The 26,447-nt window shown below is 33.5% G+C and overlaps 2 protein-coding genes across 5 annotated transcripts in view; one reads left to right on the top strand and one right to left on the bottom strand.

The window, feature by feature from the left end:
- Positions 1–26,447, bottom strand: part of LOC142237805 (uncharacterized) — a 51,102-nt gene that overhangs the window by 7,854 nt on the left and 16,801 nt on the right. The window lies entirely within an intron of this gene.
- Positions 1–26,447, top strand: part of Rgk1 (Rad, Gem/Kir family member 1) — a 51,443-nt gene that overhangs the window by 22,186 nt on the left and 2,810 nt on the right. For 2 of the 4 annotated variants that reach the window (XM_075309222.1, XM_075309223.1), the window contains exons 3-14: positions 6,720–6,801; positions 8,566–9,152; positions 9,247–9,379; positions 9,593–9,753; positions 11,390–13,009; positions 15,813–16,069; positions 16,136–16,237; positions 16,383–16,532; positions 16,607–16,720; positions 16,791–16,885; positions 26,092–26,183; positions 26,241–26,433. In XM_075309222.1, coding sequence (XP_075165337.1) covers positions 8,697–9,152; positions 9,247–9,379; positions 9,593–9,753; positions 11,390–13,009; positions 15,813–16,069; positions 16,136–16,237; positions 16,383–16,532; positions 16,607–16,720; positions 16,791–16,885; positions 26,092–26,183; positions 26,241–26,433 — 3,373 coding nt within the window. In that variant the 5' untranslated portion in view covers positions 6,720–6,801; positions 8,566–8,696. Of the gene's footprint in view, positions 1–6,719; positions 6,802–8,565; positions 9,153–9,246; positions 9,380–9,592; positions 9,754–11,389; positions 13,010–14,364; positions 14,729–15,812; positions 16,070–16,135; positions 16,238–16,382; positions 16,533–16,606; positions 16,721–16,790; positions 16,886–26,091; positions 26,184–26,240; positions 26,434–26,447 lie in introns of those variants that run through there. The other 2 variants (XM_075309224.1, XM_075309225.1) reach the window with 2 other exon arrangements.

Below are 26,447 nucleotides of genomic sequence, written 5' to 3'. Positions count from 1 at the left end.
CATTGTTCCCTTGTGTAATAGGACGGCCAATAATTTCCCGGCTTTTCTATGTTATTTAGTTTTTCTAAATCGTTATACTTCTTATTTTTATTAGAGGAACAAAAGATTGGATTTAATCCGGCAAGATTGGATTTAATCCTTCAAAGGTTGGATAATATATCCTACTAATTCTTTACTGCCGGTGCAACCATTAAATGTCTATCACTCCTCTCTATCCATCATTATTTGAGAATACTTACTCAATTGTTCTACTGGGTATATATCTCAACAATTTTACTTAAAACACATAGTGGATCTTATCAATAGAATATTTGTTTGTTTTCAATATCTTAATGGTTAATGTGATATGAATCGTGCACTTGATGAAAACCTTCTGATTACTGGCAAATATTTATGATATAAATCTGTGCAATACATTAAAAAAATATTTTTTTCATATCATATGGAATTTTAGAGAAACGACCATAGCTCCCGATTTTCATTTACCAATATTTTGATGATAAGCGAATGACGTCATTTAAGAGAAGTCAAAACAATGTTTTTGTTCCTCTTTTATACCAAAGAAATATATTGCACAGATATAAAGATACACGAGAATATTTACCGAGAAAAAATATCTTTTTTATAGGAAATTTTACTCCATATTTTGAGATTTTCATATAAGAAAAATTAACTAAAAGTAAAGAAGAAAATCAGTGGCGCCAAATCATGACCATTTTAACCATACAGTAATTTATTCCTACTATTTTTGGGAATCGTACAAACATTTTTTCTTTAGTTCATATTGAACTTATGTGTATGGTCATATAGATCATAAAATGTTTGAGACATTCTTAATAAAGGAAAAATTCATTGGTCTGTGGAAAATATCGAAAAAAAATAATAAAACTTAACTAGAGACATATATTTTTTTTTTGGCCATAAAAATAAGTTAAATTTAGCTTTAGTTTAACTACGGAATTTGTTTTCTGTGATGTTATATTTACGTTCACCTTGTTTGCTCCTTTGAATTATTTTTTATCCATTAAAATGATACAATTTTTTAGATTTCTGGGAGCATTTTAAAAATGTACACTCTGTAAAGACAAAATTAATGCATATCATTCAGAATCAGAAATAATATTTACATATAACAATAATATTTATGGCTCAGAAACAGTGCAGCTTCATCACTCCATTTCTACTATCTAACATTTATTTAATCATCACCTTTTTTTAACCATAAAGAGTTTTCTTCGGACGCGATTGATAATTGGTTTTCTGTTATAATGTAGTTCTTAGTTTTATTTTTAACAACATGTTACTGGTGTCGTATACTTACTATTTTCATGGAGGACAATACGCCCCCAAGAACTCTACAAGCATATAAATAAATGCAAATGAGAAGAATACTATCAAAATTTACAAAATGTCTTGATATATCTTAAGAGATAAATAAATCGAAATTAGCCACAATATTAAAAAAAAAAACAAACTTGCAGGTTTTTCTTTAAAAATAACAAAGACTAGCTGGTCAAGTGCTTGGTTTTAATCTTGAAAATTAAAAAAAAAAAATTGCAATACTATTTCAAGCACTACCGCCATGGACCCAGAAGACTCATAAACATTAGAACAACCACTGTGGTATCACAATGGACTGAATAGTCTATGTGAGCCTTAAATATCGGGCTGCCACTATACCTAACCTAACCTTTTAGAACAAATTTGCAACCTATTAGAACAACAATATGCACCATGATTATCTTACACTTAAATCATAACTAAATCACTAATTTACGTCTGAGAGATGTAAAATTTTTGCCCTCTTTCCGAATACTTAATACTGAAAATGTATTTTTTTTTTGTTACACAATAAATAAAAGTCTATCAAAAACTTATTTAAATGATAAGGATTTATAAAAAGAATCTATGTAAGTACAAACATTTTACGAAAATGTTTTCATAATTAACAGATTGGCTGATAAGTCCCCGGTCTAACAAAGAAAAACACATTTTTTCGTCAAAATTCGTTTTTATTATTCAACATAGTTCCCTTCAAGAGCGATACAACGATTATAACGACCTTCTAATGTTTTGATACCATTTTGGTAGTACTCCTTCGGTTTTACCTCAAAATAGGCCTCAGTTTCGGCGATCACCTTTTCATTGCAGACAAATTTTTTCCTTGCGAGCATCCTTTTGAGGTCTGAGAACAAGAAAAAGTCGCTGGGGGCCAGATCTGGAGAATACGGTGGGTGGGGAAGCAATTCGAAGCCTAATTCATGAATTTTTGCCATCGTTCTCAATGACTTGTGGCACGGTGCGTTGTCTTGTTGCAACACCACTTTTTTCTGCTTCTGGTGGAACAACACTTTGCCGCGATTTCGACCTTCAAACGCTCCAATAACGCCATATAATAGTCACTGTTGATGGTTTTTCCCTTCTCAAGATAATTAATAAAAATTATTCAATGCGCATCCCAAAAAACAGAGGCCATTACTTTGCCAGCGAAGTTTTGAGTCTTTCCACGCTTCGGAGACGGTTCACCGGTCGCTGTCTACTCAGCCGACTGTCGATTGGACTCAGGAGTGTAGTGATGGAGCCATGTTTCATCCATTGTCACATAAATATCGACGGAAAAACTCGGGTGTATTACGAGTTAACAGCTGCAAACACCGCTCAGAATCATCAACACGTTGTTGTTTTTGGTCAAATGTGAGCTCGCGCGGCACCCATTTTGCACAGAGCTTCCGAATATCCAAATATTGATGAATGATATGACCAACACGTTCTTTAATATCTTTAAGGCCTCTGCTATCTCGATCAACTTCATTTTACGGTCATTCAAAATCATTTTGTGGATTTTTTTGATGTTTTCGTCGGCAACCACCTCTTTCGGGCGTCCACTGCTTTCACCGTCCTCCGTGCTCATTTCACCACGCTTGAATTTTGCATACCAATCAATTATTGTTGATTTCCCTGGGAGTCCGGAAACTCATTATCAAGCCAAGTTTTTGCTTCCATCGTATTTTTTCCCTTCAGAAAACAGTATTTCATCAAAACTCGAAATTCCTTTTTTCCATTTTTTTCACAATAACAAAAGTTGCTTCACAAAAGCCGCTCTTTCTCACAAACTAATTGACTTACAGACGTCAAATTTTGACACGAATCATTTGAAGGTTGGTACTATATAAAAATAATATGCATTTAATACTATCGACGCCATCTATGTGTCAGACCGGGGACTTATCACCCAACCTGTTATTCTCACCATGAAGATAACCACGATACGTCCCACAGGCGTATGGCTATCTTCTGCACAACATACTGTAAGTTTAGCGTTCTAGGGATAAAAATTGTCCCTATTTATCTACACCCAGAAAAAAGTGTCTTCGAAACTAAAGGAAAAAATTTTCATCAATATAGTTTATCCATTTTATTTCCATTAAGGTAAATTTTTGTGAAAAATAATAAAATTTACTCGTTTCAGTAAAAAAATCCTAAACTGTAAGCAGTTAGGAATAGTTCATTAACTAGAATAAGGCATGGAATTTTACTCATACTATTTTCTTCGCTGGGTATAAGAATTTACTACTGAAAAAGAAAATTTTATTCACCGATAACAAAGCATTCGTAAAAATAAACAAAAAACGAACTAAAACCAAGTTTCCTCAAAATTAGTAAAATTTCTTATAAAATGATAATCGACTTCCTTTATAATAGAAAGTTTTTCATACATACGAACAACACTTGGCATAGAAAAATATTTTAGTTCATTCGTACTAAGAAGTATGCAATCCTTTCAAAACTTAAGGAAACACACTTGTTATAGGAAATTTTCCTAAATTTCTATTGTCTACCTGTAATCGATACCTGTAATCGTAATCGATGTGTTTGCGCGTGGGTGTAATCGATATATTTGCGCGTCGGTTGTTTTTTTAGTTGGAATCGCGTTGTTTTGGTATACGGAGAGATTGTTAAAAAATAATATGGTAAAATAATATAATAAATAACAAATAAAATATATAAAATATTTGTTATTTTAAATTAGTGAGAAAAATTTTCGTTTTTTTAAATAAATGTATCAATGTTCGTGATAGTGTATAAAGAAAGAAAACACCAGCAGAATAACAACCCTTTCATTTGTCTTCATTTTGGAATCTTCAATTATCAGGTAATATTCAGTGACGCTAACCTTTTGCAACAAAAATGTTTTATGATTTTTTATATTTGTAGGTATTGAAATTGTAAAAGGAGGACAAAATCGTTAGGCAGCAACTTATTAAAAGTGAAAAGTACAAGAAGAAGAAAAAGTGCGTTTTACAGTTGATAATATCACACGGAAATTGGAAATAGTGGAATAATAAACTAATATTTCAAAGAGATTCGATGCTGTTGATTCTTAATAAATATATTCAATATATTAATAAAACATGTCTTTTATTGAAGATAAAATTGCTTATAGAAATAAATAAAATTGTATTTAAAAACGAAGGTAAGCAGTTCTAAAGTAAAAGTTTTACCACAAATGTGTAAGATTTGTCGAAATGAATGAAAAAATTTCAATAAAATCATTCCATATATGAATTCAAATTAGTTAAATTTTTTCATTCTGTAGTATAGTGGTATATAAATATAGGAAAATGTTAACTAATATATGGAATGCATTATTCCTAATTTCTACGAAAATCACATCGTTCAAACAAATAAAAATGTCTTTGCCGCTATACGAAGTTCAACTTTCTTCACAATGAGTTCATTTTAACTTAAAGAAGGGGTCACTTTTTTCTGGGTGTACTCTTTAATTTATAATTGTAAAATTTCCCTGAAATATGAAAGCTCATATCATTTTCGACAGTAACCATTTTCTGAATATTGAAAAAAAAACGGATTTCGATTATTTGATTTTTATTGAGCATTATGTTCATTGTTCGTTGAAAACATTATATGCTTACCATAAAAATGTGATCATCCATATTATATGGGCATTCGAGTACGAACAAGATAAAAACATTACTTATTTGTATGTGGTATAGTATATTGATAGAGATCTATGATGATGATGAATTGTACATCCTATATACTCGTATGAATATACTAACATAATAATCCAGTTGTATTCAGAAAAACTTTTTTCTTCAAATATTAGGTTAGGTCTAGCGGCAGCCCTTTATTTTAAGCTTATTAAGCAGTCCATTCTGATTCTATACTTATCTCAATTACAATGGCAGAGTCCGTATGGTGAAACCATTGCAAGGAAGTAGATTTGAAACTCTCAGAAATGTCACCAGCATTACTCAGAGGGGATAATCCAATATTGAAAAACTTTTTGGTGTTTGGTCTAAACTGGGATTGAACCCCTGATCCTTTATATGCATGGCGGGTATACTACCATCCCACCACGGTATGAATACTGTTTCGTTAAAAAATTCTCACATTCATATAATAACTAAAGTGGTGAATTTTTAGGTAGCTCCAGCCGTAAAAACACACTTTAATTTCTTCGATTCTATCTATTTCCTTCTCAATTATTATATTATTATTGAGTAATTTGATACATGATATATATATTCTATTATGAATGTAATGTACCCATTATTTTTAGTAGTTGTTAATAGTTGTTCAAAATCGTTAAAGTAATTTCATGTCATTTTTATTGAAAAATTGATTTTAATATAGCTTGTCCAATTATTTTTGCTAAATTTTATTATTACCAAGTTTTTTAATATTTATATTATTTATACATATAAAATTATTTTTTGTCTTCTAGTATTTTTGCGACCGGCCTGTTTTTAGCTTATAGGCTTGGTTATATAACAACAAAAATTAAATAAATAATTTATAAGCAAGTGGAATTCGGAATTTAAACGTAAACCATCGGACTCCCCATCTCCTTTTTTGCTGACTCAACAATGAAAATGTTTTCCTTGCTGACCCTACAAAAGCATCAAAATACCACAAATGCAAATTATTATTTTCATCATTCGAAACAAATCGAGACTGTCACTTTCAGGAACTTAAGCAAATTATTCTTGACCTATTTCGCTCTATAGGACATGCTCCCACACGTCCAACACCTTTTGTTCATTGTAAATGTGTTGAATCACAAAAAAAGAAATAAATTATTTCGCCATGCCACTCATTAACCGGACAGGACAACAATAGCACACGGCAACTATTTCAAAAAAAATCGCACAAATACGATATGGATGGAATGTAAGCCCGCTGCACTCAATGACTCATGGCAGCCGCAAAGACCCATTACAATCTCTGAATTGTGACAATGGGTCTTGTTCTTTTTTCGCAACCATTTATATCTTTATGTTGGCTTTTATATATTTGAACCATTGGGAATGGTGCCATAATATAAATATATGCGTATATGCATATTTAGGCTATGAGTTTATATTAATTATTTATTTAATTTCCGTGTATTTTAAAAATTCGGGGATAATAATAAAGATTGATTTGTGTAGATTAATAAATTCGAGAAATATCGTCATCCACAATCCAACAAAATAAAATGAAATTTTTTTTGTACACAATGTGACAAAGAGAAATGAATTAATCGTTGAAATGTAATTATGGACCCGAAATCGATTTTCACGTTCTGCATTCCAAATAAGCCAAATTATGGAGTTTAAGAATAGTTAGCATATTAGCTAAAGCTACAGCGTATAAAAAAATACATTTAATTGCAAAATACAGAGATTTCTCTAATTCTGTTTTATAATTTTCAGACTGACCAAACTGACACCCGCTCACCGACATTGGGCGACCCAAATCACCAATCACCGATAACATCCAGCCACAATGGTAAAGGTAAGTGAATATAGTGTAAAGATATATTGTATGTGATATTTATATACTACTCGTATATAGTTTTATCGTTAGTATAGCCCTATTAGACTAAACATAGTTAATTTAGTTCTATTGACAAATACATTTTTAGTTGTTGGTTTTATAACCAAATACATTTTTAGTTTTTGGTTTTATAACCAAATACATTTTTAGTTTTTGGTTTTATTTTCACTTCACAAAAAGTTATAGAAATCAAATCCATGTAAAGACGTTTTTTTTTTTTGTTAAAAACGACTTTACATGGAGATAGAAATCAAAAAAAAGTAAAGAAAAGATTTTAATTGTTAAATAATTCTCTTATTTTTTCAAATTAAATCCGAAATACTAAAATACAACCGAAGAACTAATGCAAGATCATTGCAAAGAATGCTTATAAAGATTGCTTCCGCCCTATGACAAGTCTATGTAAAATTCATTGCTTCTAATCGGATTTTGCAAATATGTATGTCTTACATTTTCCATTTTCAAGAGATATCGCGGAGCATTACCTTGTACCAAATTTAAATATTAGCGATTATTAGATGTAGAAAATTTGCAAAAATCTGTTCCAATATCTGACCGTTAGGGCTGATATTTTACCGAGCTAAGGTTAAGTATGTCGTTTAACATATAATAAAATTATGACAAAATCAGGCAATATATGCGTATTCACATGTTCAAATTTGGCTCATTATAGCTGATATTTTGAACTTCCTAGAGATATCATTGTAATCGTATTCCAAAAGTTGATTTTTTCAAATTCCAATTCAAGATTCACGTTGTATTTCCGTTTCAATGCAAAAGTTGATTTTCGTTTATTAAGACAATTACTTAACTTTGATAAACATAAATAATCGAATCGTTTTTGGTGAAATCAAAAGTCGATTATCCGTTAAGAAGTTGATTACTCGAAGATTAAGAAAAGTCAACTCGGACTTATTTTCACAAATAGCCATATTTCGCACGCAGAGAAGGAATATGATCACCTTAAACATGTTTCAAGAGCAAAATGTTATTTTTGTATGGTGACCAGGTAACATGCTTGTCCCTAAAATGTTTTTCTCTCGTCAAATATAACCTGCTTGCCGAAATCAGATACATGATTTCCGAGAAAATAACATGGTTTCGAAAACCATGTTACATGATCACCACCCAAAAATAACATTTTGCTCTTAAAACATGTTTGAGGTGATCATATTCCTTCTCTGGGTGCGGTTTCCAACATTGGTATCCCTATGTAAACGCACTCGTCCTCATGCTGACAAACTTAACCATCACTACCAAATTAAGATTTTCGATGGACAGACTAACTGCCTGTTGGTGCTATATAGCCTCAGGAGGTGAGTGTATATAATTTGGGGTCTAGGGCCAACAAATTTTCATGTAGATCAAAGTTATTAAACATATCCCGATTTTATGGTGGTTATATAAAATCAAACAACTTCGACGCTTGTCATTATTGTCACCTTCTCTTTTGTGTAAGCAGAAATTTGTTACTTTCAAAAGTACCTGTACCTGAAACAAAAAAATATTGAAAGTATTCCGTCATTTAAACAAAAAATTTAAAGTATTTTTGTATTAATATAATGTAAATATTTTGTCCTAAAATAAATCAACCCAATCATTATTATGTAAATATTATTAACTATGTATAAATAAATAGATATTTAAATTCTGAAATATTGGATTAGTTTTTGTATATAGCGATGCATGATAAAGAAGAAAACGTACACTTAATTATTGCAGATGCTGGCCCTTCCGATAGTACCTCCCCCACCCAATTCCAGACTTTAGCTAATGCGACGCAATCAAAAACAATAGAAAATAAACGAAATTGCCTTCCTACATCGTACACCAGTACACGTTCTGCAGCGGTGATGGCTTTGGCCCTACGAAGCCAAACCCCGTCCAGTCCGGGAACAGTCCATAAAAATTCTAGGGTTAGCCGATCCTCACCACCCGTCACCAGTTCAGCCGAATCGACATTCTCCACTCACCAGATTCCAATGGGTGTCTCGCAACCCATAGAAAATCGAGGACCAGTCGCAAGACCAAATGGCATTGGTGATATATATTCGGGCGGATCGAGCAGTTCAGACAACGATGGTGTAAATAACTCCAATTCCTCATCAGCCACCGCCTTGCGACGATTGTACTTCAAAACCGGTCGTAATTCGAAAACAAAAACCAATGCTAAATCTTCCATGTCCATGACCAAGATGACAAAAAGTCCTGTCTGTAATACGGCCATTCTATATCATGCTTCGGTGGAAGGGACAACTACTCAATCATCTGGTGGTAAAAGCACGGCTAACAGCAAAAACGTTCCCAAGGTTAGTGGCCATGCTGGTATCCCTTGTGTCAGCTCTATTTCAATGATGCTTGATTTATTTTTGTTTTTGTTTCTAATCGACCACAAATATGAAGGTTGTTGTTATGGGTTCATCCACTGCCTCTACAACAGATGCCATAATTAATACATCAACAGATTCGGCATCAACAATGGTTACCAATGTTACTCATACAGATACATCCGAGACCTGCGATTCTTTAGATTTAGGTAATTTGTCTTGTAACTTGTTGTGGAACCTTCTTGTCATCTTTTTTATGTGATGCATTCATCCGCTGGTTACAATCCTGGTTTGCGGAGAAGAACGATGACTGCATGCTACCCTGTTCCTCTGTGACTGTGAAAGCCTAACCACAATCACCCGTTTACATATCGAATTGTACACTCTTCTTCTTGCTTACCAAATATCTTCTCATATTACAGGTGATAACTCTGGTCAAAGCGAGCCAATATTCAGTTCTTTGGAGGAGCCCCTACTCACAGCAATCCAAGTTGATTCTGAACAGGAAGTGACCGAATTTGAATTGACTAGCTGCTCATCATACTCGAGGCCTGATGTAAACCTTCAAGATAGTACAGAGGAGGTACAAAGCATTCTATAATTGTTTATCGTAATTATATGTTTAATGCACGCGAACAAATAATTTTATTTCTTCCAAACGAAATTTTATGCAATTGAAGCAAATTGCGAATTCCATTGCCTAATATATTTTTTTTTCTTTTTGCGGAATAGACCGTAGGTCAAAAAAATATCGTTTGAAGTAATGTACACAACTCGAATTTTCGAATTTTCATCAAGTCAAACTAAATGGTTTGGCAGCAGTATCGTTACAATCTGCGTGCATTGTGTATTATCATAAGTCAAAGTAATGTGCTTTCTATTTTTCACTAAGGCTATGTTCGGATACGCTCGTAATATGTTCGTATTACTCGGTTTTCAGTTGTCAATTTTCCTACAAATTATAATAGATTTCTGAACAAAATTCGATCATATAGAATTGAAGAGGTTCAATCCGAATGGAGTATTATATTTTTTATGACATTACACTCAAAAAAAAGTGAACCCTATATTTCACTAAAGCTGATTTAATTCTATTTTTGTTCATGGAATTATTACGTTTTAATAAAGTTTCCATGACTTTAAAAATTTTAATAAAGGCATTTTTGAAATTTTTAACTCCAATTTTTGCCTTCAAACTTCGAAATTTTCTTTAATAAATTAAAAAAAATGAATTATGTCTAATAAATGTTCTTGAATTTGTCGAAAATTATTTACTTAGTTTTGTGAAATCGGCATGACATCTGCGTTTCTAATACAGTTTAGTTAAATTTTTCTAAAACTAATATATTTTTTTATTGCAATCAATTAAAAATTTAATTGATGTCGATTGCAAAACTCATTTTCATAACTGACTTTGGGTTTTTTAATTATAAATTTAATAATTTTTTAAAATGGCTTAGTTTCCAGAGTTTGATTAAAACGTTATTTGTGTTAATTAGTTTTTTTTTTTAAAAAAAATTAAAAATGTTCAATTATTGACTTAATTGAATAGTCTAAGAGAGCCGATGTATCATGCTCTCTTAGACTATTCAGTCCATTGTGATACCACAGTGGTGAACTTCTCTCTTATCACTGAGTGCTGCCCGATTCCATTTTAAGCTCAATGACAAGGGACCTCCTTTTTATGGCCGAGTCCGAACGGCGTTCCACATTGCAGTGAAACCACTTAGAAAAGCTTTGAAACACTCAGAAATGTGACCAGCATTACTGAGGTGGGATAATCCACCGCTGAAAAACTTTTTGGTGTTCGGTCAAAGCAGGAATCGAACCCACGACCTTGTATATGCAAGGCGGGCTTGCTAACCATTGCACCACGGTGGCTCCCATTTGTTTACTATGAAGGCAACTAAATTTGTTTTATTTTTTGTCAAAGTATAAACTAATCAAAGAAGTAGTACGTGAATCAAAGAAAAAAAGGATGCTGCAGGAAAATATGGTATCCCAGCAAGTACACTTCCAATTTAAATGAGGAATCAATTGCGTATTATAGTGTGCTTAGTTGCTAAATTTGTTTTTTTTTTTATTCATCGTTAATGAAACTACTTCAAGGACACTTTTTGTCAAAAATTTCGTTTCTACAACAATCACGGCTTAATTCACTACATGCATAATTATTCAACCCTGTAAATTGTTTATTATTATTTTTTTTTTTTTTTTAGAGTCAAGAGTCGTGCCTTTCAATACTAACGGGCGAGCCTACGTCAACAACACCGCTATTATCGTCCTGCAGGAAATATGCAGCATCGTCGTCTAGTACCTCACATATGGATAAAGAGCGATTGCCCAATACGGCGCCGGCTCCATCAAGCGGTGGTAAACACTTCACGTTCGATCAACCACAGTCGCCAAAATCCGCCCGTTGTAGTGACAAGTCACGTACATGCTTTACATTCAAAGAGGAGGCTGGTCCAAGCATCATCCCATCGTCAAATCCACAGCAACAAAGGAAATTCTCACAAAGGCATGGTGGCAAACATGAGGGTGACAAAAGGCAGACACCACTACCAGCAGGAGGAACAACAACACCAGCTGCCTATATGGATGATTCAAACGGACGATGTCAACCACACACATCAGAAATGCAAAAATACTCTGGCAATTTTCATGGTGAACGTTCCAATTTCTTCGAAATGAAGAAGCCAAGAAACGATAGCAATAACAAGGAACGTAACCGTTATTCGATGGTAGCCTCTATATCCACACAAAGGACTAGTCCCAAACGTGAACATCGACGTTCACCCTCATCGATATCCTCTAAAATCAATTCAGCTCCCCCCACTATCAAGGATAGTAATTTTTTCGAAAACACCAGCATCTCGGGTCGCCACGTCAACAAACAACTTTCGCCCACTTCTGGTCAACGGAAATATTCTTCCAGTTCATCGTCAGGCGGTAGTGATCGCTACAAAGATGGTATATTGTTCCCTTTCGACAGAGAAGCTCTAGACTATGAGCGCATACAACGTGAATGCTTTGCAGTCAATGAAAATTCGAGTTCATCGACCACAAACAGTGATACAGACGAAGCCGAAAATTGTTCCGTGTATGAGAGAACAAAATGTGATGCTTCCAATCCGGCCGAATTTTATCAGCAATACACCCTACTTTCACAAACGGAACAGAAGCAGCATTCGCGCAAGAACTCGAAACGGTTGCGTTCCGATTCCCTGGTCCAAAAGTATGTACCCAAATCGGATGCTTTCTGTCCCAAGTCCATCAATAGCTCACCCACCAATATCCACTACTCACCCAACTCCCACATCGAGCTTAGAAAGTTCGAGGACATTGCATCCAAGTTCGAACAGATGGCTCCCAACCACGGTTCGATTGTTAACCTCGCAATAAAACCTCCCAGTCCAAATGCCACAGGTTCCATTTTGAAAAGCCACCACCAATATAGTAGTAGTAACAATAATATTAATAATAATAATACCCTTGAAAGCATATCACCAGTCACAAGTAGTCCATGCAATTCGCGGAGCACCACTCCACCACTGCCCAATGTGCGTGTGGACTTTTTCATGGAAAAATTGTCATCGATACATTCGCGAAAGAAGTCATTCAAAAATAAATCAAATGTCGCTATCCCGGCAATTGAGGAAATTGAGAGTTCTGCCGGAATTACGGGCGCACACGACTATTTGGACGATTGCCAATATACAGGAGCTGCACTAATGAATGCAGTGGCTATTTCTGGTGGTGGCCCTATAAATGTGACTGCCAACCCCATGGAAGCGCAGCCACCTCCACCTCCGCGAGCAACCATTGTCGTCCAACAAGTAAGTATCGAACATCAAACTACAAATGTATACACCTACATATATTGATATGTTGAGCACCAGAGTGTCCCGGAAAGATGATATTAATCATCCATTTTGGTGGTTGACAAAAAAACACTCTCTGTATTCTCTCGCTTCGTTGGCGTCAAACGCAATAACGAAGTCGAATTGAATGAAATTTCGATAATTTAGGAGAACATACAACACGATAGTAAATTGATCTTAAACCTCCCATTCTTTGGAATTTCAATTAGTAAAGATCACTAAATAGTATTATATTTTATTTATACAATAGCATTTGACCACATTTCAATTTGCCTCACGAAATTATCAAAATATGTTATTATCCTTTAGCGAAATTGTGAAAGACCCAACGATATTATCAACCTAATGACACCCTAGTATCGTGGTATACAAACAAACATTTGCCCACTAATCACTGTCGGCTGTTTGGCTGCCAGTTCCAATATTGCCCTCTCGTTTTCCAAATAAAAATGAAATTATTAACATGAATTTGACTATAACAAGTACTAGGAACAGTCTTTCACGCACACGCCACTATCTGCATTTCACGAGAATAGGGGATGTACATAAAGTCGAATAAAAAAATTGATACGAAAATTAAAAAATAAAGTCAAAACAATAGAATGAAAGGTGTTTAACTTAAGATGATCTAGCCTGTTTGCTTTTCTAAGAGAAATGCCCAATGACATGTTTATCTCTCTCCTAAAGAAAATATGACATTAACCGAATCCATGGGAGGTCGAAATATATATATATACAATGGCGTAGATTTTCCAAGGGGATGCCCTCAATGTTTGACTATTTGTCTTTAAGCTATAAGAACTCGGAAATAGGAAACAGTGCAATTCGGAAATAGGAAATATGCAAAATATGAAAAATATTCAATTAAATCATGGAAAGTAGCCTATTATTGGGAAAAAGCTAGTGAAAGATCTTGTGATTTCTGTTATTGAAGCAATATATATTAAAAATTAATTGCATTAAATAATTTCGTAAATAGAACCAATAAAAATGTTTGTGTCACTTACCAAATGATAAATTATTTGCCTTCGTTTAGGGTAACGAAATGCCAAACCACTAAGATTATTTCGTACTACGCTCCTGCGATTTCTTTTTCATTTAGACGAATATCCCATACACAAATATATATTGAGGTATGAATGTTGTATTTTTATATGAACATCTCATAGTTGATTTTCCACGAAAATGTTCTTATTTCTCTCTCCAGAGTAAACATTCATATTTATGCATATTTTATTCTCAGTACATCCGATGTATCTCTCGCACAATTTTCTTTTTGATATAAAAATGGGAACGTGCTTATGATCGCTTACTATTTGTTTACGATACGAGCATCTATTCGCACGCAATTCAATAAAAAAGAGCCGAATTTCTTCCAAAAATCAAGGTACAAAATACCAACGGAGAGAAATGTGAAATAAAAATTTCTAATGGACAAAACTATAACAGAAAAGAACAATTAAAACTGTATTAGTGAAATTTACAAATTAATCTCATAAAAACAAAAAAAAAATAGTTAAACGCTTAGATATATAATCCATATGAGAATATTATAAACTTTCAAGAACTTTTACCCGTGATAGTGATTATTTAAGAAAAGAAAAACTTTCCCATAAGTAAACAATGGCACCGTTATATAAACGCCTCTGTAAAACATTTTCCTTTAGGAAAAAGGTGAGTAACAAAAAAAAAATTGGTAGCGAATGAATTTAATTCAATAAATTTATAAAAGTGCAATTTTTAGACTCGGCTTTTCTAATTTTAGTTCTATGACACATAATTGCTTAGATGTATATGACTTTCAAATTTGTCGCATGAGAGAGAACTTATAAAGGCAAAAGACATTTTTGTTATTGTCAGAGATCATAATTAAATACGTGGAAATATCCAAAAACATTTAAAATATTCATATTTATATATCTAATTACAAGTTATAAATACATTAAAAATGTTCTTATCTACATTGAAAAGTCGTTTAAATATAACATGTCCAGATTTAGTAGAATTGGAGCAACGGCGACGTAAAGCTGTCGAAGAAAAGGATATACAATAAAATATTAGAAAAGAAGCACCATTAATAAATTAATAGTTGTGCCTATTTTCTAATTGTTGCCGAACTCCCATTTATAAATATCAAATTAGGTGTTTGAGACCTCAAAGATATATTTTACTGGGCCCCAAAGGAAGAAGTCTTAAATAAGTTGTTAATTAACTAGGTCTCGGTGGCCAATTGTAACACGTCGAGAATATAGAGGCTGAACTTTCAAAAATTACAGCTAAATTAACGGAGAAATAACGGAGGATCCAAAATAACACCTTACGATCAACTTACAAAGTTTAATTGATTTAATAAGTATAGCTTTTTGATTATATCATTTGCCATCAATACGCCGGAACGGTGGGTCAAAACGAACACGATATTACATTTTTAAAAGGGCTAAGTTTCTAAAATTTGCAAAATCCATATGTTGACTTTTTGATTGTGATTGTGATTACAATCCCTACCATGAACCATTCAAAATCCAAAATATAGGTAATTTGGAGCTTAAAGATACGTTGTTGTTAGAGACACATAATGTGATCCTACTGGTTTCTATTAGCACAATTGAAACCGGACACTTTTAAAATTTAGGGAAACAATTAACCTTGCATTCGTTGTTTTGATAGTTGCACATTGCACAAATAACCAATGATACAATCATGGGTATGAATTAAAAAAGTTTCTTTTCTATTTTTTAATTATCTTTAACCAATACAGCCGTCCCTTAGTTTAGACAGCACGATTGAAACGTTATTGATTAAAAACGAAAATGATTTCATTAGCGTTGAACAAGATAAGGATCCACAGTCCTTGTCATTGTCCGTACGCAAACGTAATTCGCAACAGTTGAATCAGGCACCGACGATTAGCCAACTCTATCAGCAGCAGCAACAGAAACGTGATGACAACATCAGACAATTGCTTGACGTAACCAATACACTGACATTTGAGGAGTTGAGAGACTTTGAAATGAGGTAAGAACCAAAGATTTATTGTATTAGAAGTTAAAGAATATTGCCAACGTTTAATCACACCTACAGATATGGATCTCCCCACCACAGCCGATCACAGTCTGTAAAAACTCCAGGAAGTCGAGCATCGGGAAGGCCAAATCAACTATGTTTGCCACAACAACGTTCAAGGTAATTGTTCCTAGTAAACCTAAGCCACTAATCTTTGATGATTGCTCAAAGTATTACCGCAAAGATTTTCCCAGTGTAGCCTAGCATAGGGCAATTCAATTTTACTAATGCATTTTGTCCATTTTGTTTTTGTTTGTTTGCTTAGAGTGGCATCAATGCCAAACACTGGTGTCGAAGAGGAATACTATAGATTGAGACATTTTTCAATAACAGGAAAAGGTGTCATAAATCGTGGTGATTCATTAAAAAGCCGTCGTAGCAAATCAAATAACAGTGTGGCCAGTTCGAATTCTAGGTAAATTATAAGCTCAACTATTGCAGGGAACTGTATTGGTGATTATCGCTGAGTGATTTTATTTACGATTTCAGTAATGAACATTTAACCGCCCCTCAAGTACCACAAACAACGCGTAGTTCAGCCAATCACAGTTTGGCTTCAAGTCGTGAAAGCAGCACTTCAAATCCAGGCAATGGCCCTTACAGGTTGGTTACATTTAATTGCACAATATGTCCCACTGCTATCTGACCACAAAGCAATATCCACTTTTTTCAGAGTGCTCATGATGGGAGCCCCGGCTGTGGGAAAAAGTTCATTGGTTTCACAGTTCATGACATCGGAATATCTGCACGCCTATGATACCAGTATAGGTAAGTCATACAAAGAGTGTCGAGGTCCATTTTGACTTCCATTTCACTGAGCTGAGCTGAGTGGTCTCATTATTTCGATTATTGGTTTTAGGAAATCCGTTCGTTTCTTTTTATGTTCCCTCCTTTATGTGTTATATATTTTTTTATTTTATCCGTGTTGTAATGCAAATTCAACAAAAAAATGCACTTGGGTGTGTTTGTGATGTATGATGTGTTTGTGAAAGATATTTACTATGTTTGTAGTTTATGTCCATGGAGATGGTGATGCAATATGATAACGTCAATACATTTCATGTGATTGTGTGTGTGTTTTTTTTTTGTATGGTCTTGGAACTGTCCCAGAAATAATAGTTTGTAAATATTTCTTTTTTGCCATGTGCAAACAAATCTTTCAATATCAATCAGATAATTCCATGTTGGTAGCAAAACATTAATTAAGTAGATTTCTCGGCATTGTTTACTAAAGACACTACTTTCAATTCGTAATTTGTTGTTGATTTCCCCCGCAAAATTGATCAACTCCAATATCAATTTTGGTTTGATGATTAAAAAAAGAAACGAACAAATAAAGTTCAATTCTATTATTATGATATCTTCTCTCAGAAGTAAGCAATGTTTTGGTTTCCATTTCATATTTATACAAACTCGTATAACTTTTTTTTGACCATGTAGAAGAACAAGTTCATCTTAGAACAACAGATCTATCCAATACTCTACACCGTTCCCGTGGAAAAGTTATGTAAAGCTATTATAAGCTACTATAAATCCGTCAAATCGTATACCCCTTTATTGTTATCATGTTTAGATGGAATATCCAAAATTGTTTATTGGACATTCAACGACGTAAAAGATGAAAATTTAGTTTGGAAGATAAGATGCTAGACATGTAATGCCATGTAATACATTTATTGGCCTTGTAGGCTTACGTGTTACTAATGAATGAATAAATAAATATAATTTAATGTGCTTCTTTTGTTGCTAAATACTAAATTCGTATTTCCCGCAAAATAGTTCAGCATTTCTTAAAAATTTTAAATTTTGCCACAAATGCTCCGATCTTGAACTTCGTATGGCACATTTTGCAATTTGCAACTCTTTGTTCCTTCAAACTACGAAATTTTCTTTAACAAGTTAAAGAAATTAATAACATCTAATAAATGATTACTTATATTTGTTGTATTACTAACATTTACTTATTTTTGTGATATCGGCATAATACCGGCGTTTGTAATACAGTTTTGTTAAAATTTTCTTAAATTGGTCCACGTCTGCCTTGCTGGTGGTTTCACTTTTTTAAGTGTATGTAAGATTTCCCCGAATGAATGTTTATTATGCATACCTTGGTGCAATGGTTACCATGTCCGTCTTGCATATACAGAGTCGTGGGTTAAAACCCAGTTTCGACCAAACACCAAAAAGTTTTCAGCGCTGGATTATCCCACCTCAGTAATGCTGGTGACATTTCTGAGTGTTTCAAAGCTTCTCTACGTGGATTCACTGCAATGTGGAACGCCGTTCGGACTCGGCTATAAAAAGGGGGTCCCTTGTCATTGAGCTTAATATAGAATAGGCAGCACTCAGTGATAAGAGAGAAGTTCACCACTGTGGTATCACAATGGACTGAATAGTCTAAGTGAGCCTAAAATATAGGGCTGCTACTATACTTAAAGTGGCAGTCCGATTTATTGTCAGGCTCACTTAGACTATTCAGTCCATTGTGATCGCCACTATACTTAACCTTGGTAGAAAACTTGTTATCTCATTCCATGACATTAAGTTAAGCAAATAATAAGTAAAATATAGAAAATCTTCTCACATTTGGCAAAATTTAACTAAAATCAACAAATTTTGCATGAAGTTAAGTCGATTATTGAAATTTTGACTTTTTTCTGAGGGTGTAAATACGAATCTCTCGATTTACGATGCCAATAACAAGTAGACTAATAGGAGCACAATGAGCCGTAACCGAAATACAACATTTGCAGCTTAATTAATTGCACCACCATCACCCATTTACTATACAATATTAATGCAAGCAACTTTCACCTACGTGCTCATCCCTTCGCCGTGCCCCAACCCCACATATTTAAATGTTGAAATGAAAACATCTTCCACACCAATTGGCAATTAAATATTTTTTCGCACTAAAATAAATTTTTGTTATTGTCCGTGTCCGAGTTGTGTTTTTCTTTGGTGGTACATATTTATTTCTTGGTTCATTTTTATTTCTTAAATGTGCATCAATGTGTGTATGTCTATAACTAAAAACTTTCATTTTTCAACTATCCTGAATTATTTCTCATCTCACACAAAAACTTTTAACCATCTCTAAATCACCAAATGAGGACGACATGCAGGCAATATTCAAATACATATTGAAAGACCCAACGACGGTAAACAAAAAAATGCAAAAAAAATAATTAGTACTTATCTATCCATACCAACTTTCAAATTTATACGTTTCCATATCTTACATATTGTGTTTTATTTATTCATAATTAATATATACATATAACCTGAAAAACATAATAACTTAAAACCTATATTTTTTTTTTTTTTGTAAAAAAAAATAAAAAAATAAAATTCTTCAAATATTACACATAATTAAGCAGTGGGAAAAGGCGAGAGAGAGAGGGGTATCTGTAAACTCAACTCTAGACTCAAAAAAAAGTGAACTCTCTATTTTACTAAAGCCAATTTAACTTTATTTTAGTTCATGGAATTACGAGTATTATGTTTGGAGGAAGTTTCCTTTACTCTAATATTTTTATACCCTGCGCCACACTGTGGAACAGGGTATTATAAGTGAGTGCGTATGTTTGCAACACCCAGAAGGAGACGGGATAAACACATGGTATCTTTGGCAACAATGCCCAGGGTGGGCTCCCGAGTCGATATAGCCATGTCCGTCTGTCCGTGAACACATTTTTGTAATCAAAGTCTAGGTCGCAGTTTTAGTCAATCGACTTCAAATGTGGCACAAGTATGTGTTTTGGCTCAGAATAGAACCCTATTGATTTTGAAATCGGTTCAGATTTAGATATAGATCCCATATATATCTTTCGCAAGATATGGACTAATACGGTCCCAGAAGCCAGAGTTTTACCCCAATTTGGTTGAAATTTTGCACTAGGAGTACAATTAGTAGTGTAGTCAAGTGTGCCCAATTTTATTGAAATCGGTTCAGATTTAGATATAGCTCCCATATATATCGTTCGCCCGATTTACACTCATATGACCACAGTGGCCAATCTTTTACTCCGACTTAATTGAAATTTTGCACAGGGAGTAGAATTAGTATTGTAGCTATGCGTGCCAAATTTGGTTGAAATCGGTTCAGATTTAGATATAGCTCCCATATATGTTTTTCGACAAAAATGGTCGAAATGCCAACATTTTCCTTGTAAAATCGCCACTGCTTAGTCGAAAAGTTGTAAAAATGACTCTAATTTTCCTAAACTTCTAATACATATATTTCGAGCGATAAATCATAAATAAACTTTTGCGAAGTTTCCTTAAAATTGCTTCAGATTAAAAATGTTTTCCATATTTTTTTACTAACATTGTGTTCCACCCTAGTGCATTAGCCGACTTAAATTTTGAGTCTATAGATTTTGTAGAAGTCTAACAAATTCTGTCCAGATCGAGTGATATTTAAATGTATGTATTTGTATATATATATATATATATATATATATATATATATATATATATATATATATATATATATATATATATATATATATATATATATATATATATATATATATATATATATATATATATATATATATATATATATATATATATATATATATATATATATAAAGGGTGATTTGTTAAGAGCTTGATAACTTTTTTTTTAAAAAAACGCATAAAATTTGCAAAATCTCATCGGTTCTTTATTTGAAACGTTAGATTGGTCCATGACATTTACTTTTTGAAGATAATTTCATTTAAATGTTGACCGCGGCTGCGTCTTAGGTGGTCCATTCGGAAAGTCCAATTTTGGGCAACTTTTTCGAGCATTTCGGCCGGAATAGCCCGAATTTCTTCGGAAATGTTGTCTTCCAAAGCTGGAATAGTTGCTGGCTTATTTCTGTAGACTTTAGACTTGACGTTGCCCCACAAAAAATAGTCTAAAGGCGTCAAATCGCATGATCTTGGTGGCCAACTTACCGGTCCATTTCTTGAGATGAATTGTTCTCCGAAGTTTTCCCTCAAAATGGCCATAGAATCGCGAGCTGTGTGGCATGTAGCGCCATCTTGTTGAAACCACATGTCAACCAAGTTCAGTTCTTCCATTTTTGGCAACAAAAAGTTTGTTAGCATCGAACGATAGCGATCGCCATTCACCGTAACGTTGCGTCCAACAGCATCTTTGAAAAAATACTTAAGAGCTTGATAACTTTTTTTTAAAAAAAACGCATAAAATTTGCAAAATCTCATCGGTTCTTTATTTGAAACGTTAGATTGGTCCATGACATTTACTTTTTGAAGATAATTTCATTTAAATGTTGACCGCGGCTGCGTCTTAGGTGGTCCATTCGGAAAGTCCAATTTTGGGCAACTTTTTCGAGCATTTCGGCCGGAATAGCCCGAATTTCTTCGGAAATGTTGTCTTCCAAAGCTGGAATAGTTGCTGGCTTATTTCTGTAGACTTTAGACTTGACGTAGCCCCACAAAAAATAGTCTAAAGGCGTCAAATCGCATGATCTTGGTGGCCAACTTACCGGTCCATTTCTTGAGATGAATTGTTCTCCGAAGTTTTCCCTCAAAATGGCCATAGAATCGCGAGCTGTGTGGCATGTAGCGCCATCTTGTTGAAACCACATGTCAACCAAGTTCAGTTCTTCCATTTTTGGCAACAAAAAGTTTGTTAGCATCGAACGATAGCGATCGCCATTCACCGTAACGTTGCGTCCAACAGCATCTTTGAAAAAATACGGTCCAATGATTCCACCAGCGTACAAACCACACCAAACAGTGTATTTTTCGGGATGCATGGGCAGTTTTTGAACGGCTTCTGGTTGCTCTTCACTCCAAATGCGGCAATTTTGCTTATTTACGTAGCCATTCAACCAGAAATGAGCCTCATCGCTGAACAAAATTTGTCGATAAAAAAGCGGATTTTCTGCCAACTTTTCTAGGGCCCATTCACTGAAAATTCGACGTTGTGGCAGATCGTTCGTCTATTCATGATGAAATGTCAAAGCATACTGAGCATCTTTCTCTTTGACACCATGTCTGAAATCCCACGTGATCTGTCAAATACTAATGCATGAAAATCCTAACCTCAAAAGAATCACCCTTTATATATATATATATATACTCGGATGAAACATAAAGATTAACTAAATTCGTCCATCATGAACTTGGTATGTCACTAAAGACATTCTTGCAATTTTGAACTCCAAGTTTTTCCTTCAAACTACAAATTTTTCTTTAACAAGTGAAAAAACTTAGTTATGTCTAATAAATTTTCTTGAATTTGTCGAAAAATATTTACTTATTTTTATGATATCAGCGTGATGCCAACGTTTGTAATACTGTTTAGTTAAAATTTTCTACAAATATTCAAAATTTTCTAAAATTAACCTGGTGGGTTCACAGTGTATATATGCCATTTTTGTTGTAAATTACATCCAGACAGAATTTAGAAATTTCATGAACCTAAGTAGTGCCTCCGAAGAGATTTTACATTTTTGGAACCCTACATAAATAAATAAGAATAATTATAATAATGTTTCAAAGCTATGGAAATTACATACGAGAATTAATCCTCACCATATTTGACCACCTCTGTGCATCATCTTCTCATTTAACTATAATTCCTTAATCCTATTTTTTGATTTCGGTTTGTTTCTACACTAATGCAAGAACAAATCGAAATCTATTTTTAGAGGCATTACTGTGTTGACTTGTTTTTAGTCAACCGCAATTACTGTGGTTCTCTTTGACTATTCAGACCATTGTAATACCACAAGTGGCGAACGTCTCTCTTATCAATTATTCTATTTTAAGTTTAATAACAAGGGACCTCATTTTTATAGCCGAGCCCGAACGGCGTTTCACATTACGATGAAATTACTCAGAGAAGTTTTGAAATACTCAGCATTACTTATGAAGGATAATCCATCGTTGAAAAATTTTTGGTTTTCGGTCGAAACAATGCGGGCATGTTAACCATTAAACCGCGATGGCTCCCTTCGATGTTCTTAGTTCACTTTTCTGCAACGAAATGGATAATTCATAGAATTTAATAAATATTTTACAGTTTTAGAACGATTTTCTTGAAGCTCACATAGTTCAAGGTTGGCTGAAGAACCGTAACCGTAAATCGTACCACAAATATATCTATAAACATAAAAGTGAATACCGAAATATAACTAGAGCAGTAAATATGTACTATTGCCTTCTTCGTATTGCTCATAACTTGCCACTTACAATTTTTATTCATTGATTCAGAATTTTAAATATTAGCCGTACACTCATAGAAAAAAGTCTGCTAAAAACAGCAGTCGATGTCTGCTGTTATATTTTTGTACTTCAGGGCCAAATGAACAACAATTTATAAAATTTTAAGGTTATAAATTTTCCCCAAAAGGATATTTGAGAACCAAAAGTAGTTTTTGGTATATTTTTGCACAGTAATATACTTACAAGCTCCTAAATACGATCAGCAAACATTTTGTTTGCTGTTATGCCTCAATTCGATAAATATTCAGATTTTTGGTCACATACTATAGATATTCATAAAATATTGTTTTAATTATGTTAGGATAGCTCCTAAGTTGACATTTTTATTTGTTTTAGCCAAAATAAAACATGTTTTAGAGTAATCGAGCTTCAAAAATATCAGGAAATGTTTGCTATTTCAGCAAACAATGACTGCTGTCCCTTTTTCAGCAGACTTTCTGCTGTTTTAGCAGACTTTTCTGCTGTCCCTACTAACAAATTGCTTTGGGTGTAGTTAGCAGAACGTTATACAAAACACTTTCGAATTACTGACTTTTCGTTGAAAATAGATGTGAATTACTGAATTATCATCCTTTATGTTCTATATTACAAATTTGAAAAAAAAATACTTCAACTTGCACTGTTTTATTGAAATTTACTTAAAGCATGTTTAAAAGCAATAAGTTCGTAGATGTATCGCTATATCCAAACTGTAGCAAGTGCATCCGTAGATTATAGGTTTTCAGAAGGCGCAATTTCCGTTGGAAATTCGTTCGATTGATATTTGAGTGAATGTCTCTTAATCTTTATTTTGCCAAAACATGTTATACAATACATACATATGTATATCTGGATATGTGTAAATATATACATATCAACATATAATTTAATATTCATACATACACGTTACATGTATTTTAAATAACACCCACACAATTACATACTCTCATATACACCTACCACAGCTAAAGTATTTTTAATTTCAAACATCCTCTCACAAAAGCAAAATAACGCATATCATCGCCAATGAAGTCCTTATGAAAAATGAATTTGTCTGTATTGTTTTTTTACAATATCCTGATGCATCTCAGCGTGTGATACATTCTCAATGTCGTATCAACGTTTTTATAAAACCCACATAAAAAAGTAATCCATTTTAAGTGGAAGGCTATAATGAAAAAAGTATTCATGTTGATTAATCAGATATAATGGAAAACTTAATTATATGCTTCCTGGAGACTAAACTGTAGACATGAATTGATCTAACTCTATAGAATAGTAACAATAGCTCCCGTGATTTAATTTAGTTTGCATTTGACGGAACTTCTTAAAATCCTCACCACGTCGATATCTAAATCCCCTCCGATAAAGCACCCCCACAATTGAGAAGTTGTCCCACGCCAAGTTACTAAATTAAAGGGTTAAGAGTCTATGGTAGCGATGGGGATAAAATCGAACTTTGAAATTCTGGTTCTTGTGTGACATTAAAAAAATCGCCAAGTGCAATGGCAAATGTACCAAATCAAATTTTGAAAGTATTTTGCTATCACCATTATACATAGGGATCTTCTAAGTGATCTATGGCATTTATATTTGTTAAATAAATTGATAATGAATGAATGCACTAATCTAAAGGGAATATTTTTTCGTAAACTTATATTTATACACTTAAAAGGTCCTTATTGGGTACTTTTAATTGTTTCAAAATAGTCTCATAGTAAAGATACTCTAACAACTTGATGTGTTTACTAACGCGTCTGGGGGATTCTAAAAAGTACCGTCAAATTCAAAAAAAGCTGGCAGGGAATCATCAACGTGCAGAATTTATATCCATATATCGCGAAAGGCTTCATTTTCAGAAATACTGATTTGTTAACTCGGCCTTATCTACAAGGTATTCCTTTATGATATTTTTAAACTGTGGCAAGCCAAATCGGTTAGCTGATGACAGTGTTGTATATTTTTGGAGATGTCCTGGATAAACGAGTACTCTGTTTTATTTTAGTCCTTAACGGCTTAGCATATCCAGTGCAAAAAGAAAACAGCCCTAATGATGATCTGACTCACCAATGATATCAATTGAATCAAGCCAGTGTTGCCTTGTGTTTTATTAAAAAGATAAAAAGATACCGTCGTCAAAATTGGCACTTTATCGAAGGATTTTTATGGCAAAAGTAGGTTTAAATTTATGTAATCCTTTTTGAATAGGGTCGTAAATATAACGATGCCTTAAGGCGGGTACTATGTTCGGTTTTCGAGTTGAAAACCACTTTATTTTCGCGATTACTCTTCCTTAAATAATCGAAACTATAAATGAAAACAAACTTATTCCTGTAAAGTCTTGGCGAAATCTAGAGAAACAAGAAACATTGCATCAATTGAGTTAATTTATCTGCTTTATATTGGACTGTTTTAATAAAGTAACCACGAAAATTTCAATGCGAAAAGCGAACATAGTACTTACCTTTATATAGATTCCGTGAATTAGATATAGCTCTCGAGTTTTAATAACATAGTCATTTTATACAGAGAGTTCGTTGATTATCCGCTATATTTTATTTTACTATTCTGATTTATATCGGGCTTGGTATTACTACACTCATAGGAAAAGGACTGTCATGTTCCTTGTCCTATTGTTACTTTATATGCACCCATGTTGATTAACTATTACAATTTCTTATATTTAACGTTGTGCTGCTCCATTAAAGTGCGTACATTCAAAATATATATTTTTACTTTCTATTTAGACGATGATTCTGGTGAAAAATCTGTATCAGTATTATTGAGTGGAGAAGAATCGGAATTGATATTCATCGACCATCCTTATGCAGAAATGACGGTATGTTAGTGGCATATATCACATTGATGTAAATTTAATCAGTCTTCGCCTTTGCAGCCGGACGATTGTTTAACCTGCTACGATCCTCATGGTTATTGTGTGATATACTCAGCATCCGATCGAGATAGTTTTAATATAGCAGAGCATGTGTTACAAGTTTTATGGACCAATCAAAACATTGCTCAAAAGGCAGTGATACTTGTGGCAAATAAAGCTGATCTTGCTCGTAGTCGTTCAATTAGTGCCGACGGTATGATTTCAAAA

Source organism: Haematobia irritans, chromosome 5 (assembly GCF_050003625.1).
Source record: "Haematobia irritans isolate KBUSLIRL chromosome 5, ASM5000362v1, whole genome shotgun sequence".
In the NCBI taxonomy this organism is placed as follows: domain Eukaryota; kingdom Metazoa; phylum Arthropoda; class Insecta; order Diptera; family Muscidae; genus Haematobia; species Haematobia irritans.
Note: the sequence above shows the minus strand (reverse complement) of the source record. Positions and strands in the feature narration are given on the sequence as shown.